Genomic DNA, 8,586 nt, shown 5'->3' with positions numbered 1-8,586 from the left:
AAACATAAGCTTCAGGCATGGATTATAAATTAATATATACATCATTCATTCAGGATTAACAATCATTTACAATATACTGGGGCTAGTAATAATTTTATTACAGTTTTACATTAAGAATTCTCCTCATAAGAAAGACTTTTAAATGTTTATTTTATTTATTTATTTTTTTTAACGAGTAATGTTTATTTTCTAGTAAAAGATATCTATAAACTTAAAATATGGATAATAACATACATGTACATCATCCGTCATGGATTAACACCACCACCTATTAACACCAATTTACATATACATTGACTAGTACTTAGTCTTACAAATCATTACAAACATATTTTTAAATTTAGACCATGAGCATTAATAAAAAAATATATATATATACATATGTATACAGCATCCAACTAAGATTAAAGTCACCTTGATATTATAATTACAATTTGCCTTATTGATTATCATCCAATCAAGCAATTATCAAAAATAAGGTTGCTTTTCTTCTTCTTGCAAACTTTAGCCTCATTATAAACTTTACCACTTTCACAAGTATACCCCTTCCCACAATCATCATCTGTGTTACATCTACACAATCCTTCAAGTGCACAACCAGTTTTATTTATGATTATTCCCTCTTTTAATCCTAAAACTTGATCAGTCCATTCACTTGAAAACAATCCCAAAGGATCATACCTTTCCTTAACCCTTAAAAACTTTTCTCCATCCTTATACTTACTAATCACACCTTCAAACGCTACATTGCGGTTTTTACCCCAGTGTGGCACGCCACCATACTTGAAAACCGCTAATTGCTCGATTTCTTCCATGATGTCCTCATTGAGCCGAGGCCCTAACTCTTCTTTAGGTCGATAATAGGCAATATCAAAGTCTACTCCATCTTCGTCTTTTCCGAGATAAGCCGAGGAAACCTTGACATACCTCATTAGGATACCCAAGTGAAACTCAATGCCACAAAAAGATGAAGGGTCCATATTCACCAATTTTTTTAGGTCTTGAATGAAGCTTGTTACCTTGTTTAAAGGCAAAGTAAAGCCATTGCTATTAAAAAAATGACCATTTATTCTTGGATCCCATCCACAATAACCATCAATAATATTATTTTTATTAAGACAACTTGCGGAAGCTTGCATCTTATTTTGATATCCAATAACTGGGTAGCCTGTGAATAACACACCTAGAGACAAGCATATGAAATCAACATAAATAAAATTCTTACTTTATAATTTCTCAAACAAAAAAAAAACTACTCCCTCCGTTTTGATGTTCGTGTTTCGCAAGTCGATGTAAAATTTTAACCATCTTTGAGCGCAAATATCTTTAATCTCACACTAGCAAAAATTATAAAAGTTAGATATTAATAATCTACTCATTAAGACGAATCAAACTAGATCCCACGTGACTATATTTGCTCTTATAGATTAAGAGAAATTTAGAAGATTCTCTTTTTTTTAAAAAAGTCAAAGATTCCAAACAGAAACATCATTGTGGAACGGAGGGAGTATATTATGTTGGATTAAAATTTACAAAAATTGTATAATATAGTTGTCATATTTAAAACAACAACTACGTTATGAAAACATCTGTACAAAAACAATAAGAGCAAATAAACTACTCCATATATGTTTAGATATTTTCAAATAAGATTAGGTGATAAGAATGAGGTGAATACATACACCCTTGTAAAACCAAATAAAGAAATAGGAGTGTTACCATTATTTGAGAGTCCAAATCCGCTTTTAATAAGAAGGGTCGTGGAAGTGGTAGCTGTGATGCATCTTAACTTGCCGCAACCAAGTGATTCTTGAATATCCTCTGAGTGGTGTAACCAATGAACAAAAAATACAATCCATTAGAAGAAGTGTATAACATCGAAATTGTGAATAGAATGATACCGCTCACCTCAATACAAAAGTCCCGGTACTATGCATACGAAGTATATATAAACAGTTAGGGACTTAGGTTTACACCAAAATACAAGATTAGGGCTTGTTCATATTTACTGAACTGAGCTGAATTGAAATGAACTGATTGGAGCTGAAATGAATTTTTTATGAGAGAGGAAATTAGGAGCTGAAGTGAACTGAACTGAATTGATTGGAGCTGATCTGAACTAATTAGAGCTGAACTGAACTGAAAATAAGTAAATGTGAACAGGTGATACAAACTATGAAGTATCACTCTACCAAAAATTGACTATTCTCGTATCCTATCTTGATTATGTCAAACTTACTATCTTTTACCAGAGACTCCATTGCTTTTCTAAGTTGATTGGTGGTTTTACATTATAAATCGCACCCGAAAAAAAATAATAAATAAAAATAAAACCCCTTTACACAATCAGAATTAGCTAATAAAACTTGCTATAAGACAAACAACTAAGTACAAACCTCTAATTACCAAATTAATAGGGTCATGATAATGATAAGACTAAAATATTCAATTCACATAACCTGATTTGATTTGAATTTTTCTGATTGATTTGATATGATCTTTATATTTGACCAAATTTTAACCTAATACTCTGATGCATAAGATTTCGTCAAATTTGTATACTTGTATAGTTTTCATATATGAAATTTTTATGACATTTTAAATAGTAAACAATTAATAAACGCAAATAAAAAAGATAAGATCTGATCCAATCTGATCTGATTATTTTTAAAGTAAGTACTCCCTCCGTATTTTAATAAGTGTTACAGTTTGACTTTTTCCACTATTCACATAATGGTTTTGACTTGATTAATATACTAATATATAAAAAAACAAATGTTATTGCATAATACATTATTAAATTCGTTAAAATATATACTTTTATAATATCAATTTTTCTAAAATTTTATTAACATATGATTAGATAAATTAATGGTCAAAGTCGTGTCTCAGCATGCATATTTGATCAAAGTGTAACACTTATTAAAACACGGAGGGGGTAGATATCTAAGTTGAAGTAAACATAACCGAAGGAAACTTTAAATAATGATTCCTTACTCATAATTTGTTCAAAGACCTCATCATATACATTACCTACCTGCTGTTCTAGAAGACTCTAAAAGAAATTTTGGTACAGATCGGAAGCCCATGACGTCATAGACTCCATTTCCAGGTATGGAGGTAGGGACTCGATTGTCAATTCGATATGTTGCTTTACGTTGGTTAGGTAGCCACACTATATCGGCAAACTCATGTTCCACCCCAAATTTTGGGGCCTCAATCTCTAAGTCTTGGTCATGTCTTGTCATAAACGTTATGTTTCGCTTGAAAAGTGGTTCCAACTTAAAGGTAACCTTCAAAAAAATAAGTTAGGTTATGCATTTATTCGCACCATATAACTTAATTTCCTTTAAATTTTTAGTACTATAACTTCTAAAGGTTCCTGAATTATATTGTCAAACGTATAATTAGTTAATAAAAATCGATTAGCTTGTAACTTTAGTAAAATAAATATCGATTAATTAAGAGAATATAAAATTATAGCTACTATACACAATCATTATATCACGTAGCATAATATTAAAAATGATTAGTTTTCTAGTGAAAGTTTTTAACAAGGGTTTCTAGTGAATTTAAAATACTACAAATCAAGTGACTCTTCCAAGTAATAAAAGGTTAAAATGTGCATACCTGTGATATAACACCAAGAACACCAAGTGATACCTTTGCTGCATCAAGGTCTTCATCACCAACACTGAGCGTCCGAACTTTAACATATTCGTCTTCCTCTTCACCGGGGCTAACCATCTTAAGGCTAACAACGTAGTCATGGACCGCGCTTCCACGGCCCCATAGAGAGCTTCCGTGAGCACCCGTTCCAAGCATTCCCCCAATGGTTAAACCTGACCAATAAGGCGAATTAGGCAATGCTAGGTTCACCTTGGCTGCCTCGTCTATGAGTTGCATTAGCAACATGCCACTTTCTACCGTCATTGTTTCTCCTGTCACATTGATGTTTATAATCTTGGTCAGGTTTTTTGTGCTTATTATTAGACCGTCTTCTCCATCAGGGCACACCAACTTTGTGGCGCTGTGACCATATCTGGTTGCTACCTGTTGAAAATCAAATTAAAACTCGTATATGATATGCCTAGTCCTACAAAGTTAGAATACCGTGACTATTAGTTTTGTATGCAAGAAATATCTTAGACGTCGACCGAGTAATCTGAATAAATAACTCCGACTATATGGTGTACGTATGAAACTTTGTGTTTTAAATAATGATATGATTCCTTTTTTTTTTAATATCATCTTATACTACCTTCTTTCCAATTATACTATCGTAGTCAAACTTGTACATATCATTATCCAACTTTCGTACATATTGTGTACATATACTTACAAATGTTTATCTAGCTTTCGCATAATATGAACAAATCCTCACGTAACTCTCTTTACAGATTTTGTACACCGTAATATATTTGAATTAATAAACTTATAAATTAATTAACTTTCCTAGTTAAGCTAATACGGAGTATATATATAATATATACTTCCTTCTTTCTTTTTTACTTGACACGCTTTGACTTTTACACTATTCACTACTCCTCCTTTGACCGTCTTTTGTGAATAATATGTAAGCAAAAACATATTCATGAAAGATCTTTTGGAATTCGTCTCAATAAATACTATCATAATATATAACATTTATGATTTTTACTTATGGAGAATTGAAATTATTGATCGTTAAAGTTTTGTATTGGCAAACGTGATAAAAGAAACAAGTCAAGTAAAAAAGAACAGAGGAAGTAATAGATTATTATATATTTAACCAAATTAAATGTCGTATGAACTCATATACTTTCGCTTTAAAGGGTGACAAATCGGATCGATTGAATCAAGTTTATATAATCTGGGTCATACGATTTGGCGTGGTGGCTAGGGAGGACAAAGGGACGGAGAGAGTGGAGAATTAGAGGACCACAAAATTAAGGTGAAGGAAAGGAAAAAACATCTATTCCCTCCAGGTTTTTTAAGTGTTACATTTTGACCGGCATATATTTTTAGACAATTTAATTGACTTAAATAAAATAATAGGTAATTAAGTGGGGTAATTGGAGTATTAAAAAATTGTATAAGAAACATAGTGGGGGTTAATAGTTTATTGAAAAGTAATGAATATGAGAGGATAGATATAATTAAAAAGTAGTACTTCGTATTAGTTTGGGTGGGGACCATGAGAGGAGAGAGATATTATTTTTTAATGTAGCTTTTTGCCAAAAAAAAAAAGGAAGTGTAACACTTATTAAAATACGGCCAAATTTGATAAGTGTAACACTTAAAAAAACACGGAGGGAGTATATACAAACTGATTCAAGTTATAATTCATTGTGAATACCAATTTACTATATATTTGTTATATGACTTATATCCAAAATAGTATATGAGTAAATGTGTAATATGACTTTTACTATAGACAGAGGGAACAATCGTATTTAGTGGGAAATTTGTCTGGATTCACTATTTTGTCTGAAAGGACCTTAAATTATATGTTTAAAGTGGTCTAAAAGGATCTTATAAGTTTATTTAGTTGTTTGGGAGGACCTTGAGGTCGGAATCTGGCAGCTATTGACTTTTTCTCCGACGCTGACCTCTCACATAACCTAAAAAAATGACCCCCTTTTTTCATCGATTTTCCTCTAATTCCTCCTTGTCTCTCTTCTAATTCCCAAATGACACAAATTAAAATAAGTGAATTTGAGGGAAATCATGGAAAAAAAAATAAAAGGGAGTCATTTTTTAAGGTCACATGAAAGGTCAACGTCGGAGAAAAAATTCAATTATTGTCGGATTCTAACCTCAAGGTCCCCCAAACAACAAAATTAACTTATAAGGTTCTTTTAGATCACTTTAAACATATAAGATCCTTCCAAACAAAATAGTGAACATATATGTCCCTTTTAGACAAATTTTCCTATATAGTATTATGATTTAAACTTCAGTGGAAAAAAAAAGGAAAATTTGTTTGAAAGGTACTTATGTTTTCACATTTTTGCGAAGAAGGACCTTATTATATGTTCAAAATTATGAAAGAGGTCCTTATAAATCACTTTTGTTTTGATCGATGAAGGACTTTGATGTCGGAATATGGCCATTGACTTTACATTTTCGGTGTTGACCATCATGCACGTGGCACGTAATGTTGTAAAAAGACTCATTCATTCATTTTTTTTTCCCATGTTTTCACATTCTCTCTTTCTATCCCCAAATTTTCTCTCAAAATCCCTTCTCTTTCCTCAAAATCATGGGAAATTAAGAAGGAAAGGACATTTTTCAAACATCACGTTTATGTCAATGATGATCAATGCCGAAAAAGTGAAGTCGACGGTCATATTCCAATATCAAAGCCCCTCCTCACAACAAAAATGACTTATAAGGACCTTTTTTACCACTTTGAACCTACAAGGTCCTTTTTCTCATAAAAGTGAACATATAAGTACTTTTTAGACACATTTTCCAAAAAAAAAAAAAAAAAAAAAAAAGGAATAAGCAAGCACAATGTGGTAGATTTTGTATGTAAACTCTACTAGGGCAAGGACATCTATAATATATCAAAACAGGCGAGCAAAAAACCAATACATACCTTGATTTTTCTCTTCATCTTAGTTGCATCTCTAACATAGGAGATGAGTTGCTCTTCATTTTCGGGGTACACAACATTAGAAGCATGGCAAGTGCTCCGGTCAGGGAACGCGCCATACGAATTAGAGATGGTGCAATTGGAGTTTCCGGAAGAGCATTTGACAGGCTCATCTGGAGGATCACAATGAACAACATTGTTATTGCAAAAGATCAAATAGTACAAAAAAATTAGCCAAATCGGCCCTAAGACACCGTATGTTCTTGTGCTATAAACACTAAAAATATTTGACATCTTCAACCAATCAAGAAAAAAGATCAATGCACGTAGAATTTCTGAGCAAATATGAAAGATAATGTTATTATTGAGCTTGAGAAAGATAATGAAGGTTTGCAACATGTATATATATAATAATATAGTTTAGTTATTGATTGTGTAACGTAACAAACTAAAAGGCGGTGACAATTACATATTCAGGAGCTCTAGCAACTATGGTTTATTGAAGGAGCCACATCCACAAATGAATTTTATATTTTTTTTTGGAACTTCATAATATATTTAATTTGGTTTTCACTATTTAAATTATAAAAAATGGGACACGTATATAGAAATTAGTTCTTCAGCAATCTGAGTTGTGACTTTGATTATAAATTCAAAGATTTCTAATCACAAAATTACTACTGTATATGTTGTAGAGGACTAACTTTGTCAAAGATTGCTTTGATACATAATCACGTATCCTATTTTTTTTTTCCTTCTGCGACTATTAAAATAAAATACTACGTAATCACTAGAGTGTGTTTCGCGCAACGCTCTGCATTGTAATTTTCGTATTTTTTTGTCTGATGATGAGAAGAAAATTGACATCATAACGTGATCTTTGAAACATAACTATTGAAAGTTTATGAATTTTTTTAAAAAAGTAGGGCGGTTAATGCGCACTATAGCTAGTCATGTCCAGGGAAATATATGGTTTGGTCTTAGTTAAATCACCATAAAGGTGTTGATAACATTAATGAGAAAAATATATACTCGAATAAACAAATATTTTTTTAGGGGTATAAATATTCGTACAAAAAAGAGACAATTAACATTAATGAGGCAAGTGAATAAATATTTTAGAGGATTGATAATAACTGCCAAATAATTTAGGGTTAAATGTCCGCACATTATTCTTTAGTATTAAAATAAAAAGGGTAATGTTATACGCAACTCTTAGAGCGGCATATAAGCATTTAATATACTTCTTTTTATTAGTATTAAGTTAAGAATATATCGGCAATTCACGAGTTAATTGGTATAATAAATGTTTATTTATTGTCTAATTTTCACTTTTAACTTCTTATATGCATCCCTTGGGGCTACATATATCTTTTTCAGTTAAAAATGGGGCAATTGTCATTAATAAAAGCAAATAAGCATAAATAGTATAAATAATATAATTATTCGAACACTATAGTTAAGAGTTATCTCAAACTTTTTAAAAATTAAGGATATAATTTATATGACCATGAATTGAAGTAATTGAATGTCTATGCTACTTGCTTGTTATTACAATTAAAAATGTTAGAGATATAAGCTATCAAGCTAAGGTACTTGTTAAACTCTTTTATAAATTTACTCCATTTTGAATAAGTGACACGGTCAAACTTTGCTAAAATACTGATGCATAATTTTGATCTTATATTTGTATAACTAAATAATAATATAAATTATATGAAATATATATATATATATATATATATATATAATATATCATGAAACTTTAAAAATCATAGCATTGTCCTAAAAAAGTTTATATTATGAAACTTTATACAATACATATCTAACAACATAAAATATGCTTTTATTATGTTAATAAAAAATTATAATCAAAGTTCATACATTAATAGTGATAAAGTCAAACCTGGAAATTATTTTGGGACAAAAAGGTATATTTGTAAGAATTTATTATCTTTCATTTTACAGCAATGCTATATGTAGCCTTAAGGGCTATATATAAACAT

At 30.7% G+C, this 8,586-nt stretch overlaps 1 protein-coding gene across 1 annotated transcript; it reads right to left on the bottom strand.

Moving 5' to 3' along the window:
* Positions 1-244: 244 nt before the first annotated feature.
* LOC110722103 (L-gulonolactone oxidase 2-like) lies at positions 245-6,946 on the bottom strand. The gene is made up of 5 exons (XM_021901342.1): positions 6,584-6,946; positions 3,631-4,053; positions 3,038-3,293; positions 1,720-1,821; positions 245-1,183 (listed from the first exon to the last, which is right to left on the bottom strand). Exons 1-5 carry the CDS (start codon positions 6,872-6,874, stop codon positions 450-452), a joined length of 1,806 nt encoding a protein of 601 aa, XP_021757034.1. The 5' UTR covers positions 6,875-6,946; the 3' UTR covers positions 245-449.
* Positions 6,947-8,586: the final 1,640 nt, after the last annotated feature.

This window comes from Chenopodium quinoa, unplaced genomic scaffold (genome assembly GCF_001683475.1).
Source record: "Chenopodium quinoa cultivar QQ74 unplaced genomic scaffold, ASM168347v1, whole genome shotgun sequence".
NCBI lineage: Eukaryota > Viridiplantae > Streptophyta > Magnoliopsida > Caryophyllales > Amaranthaceae > Chenopodium > Chenopodium quinoa.
This window is presented reverse-complemented; position numbering and strand designations above follow the sequence as displayed.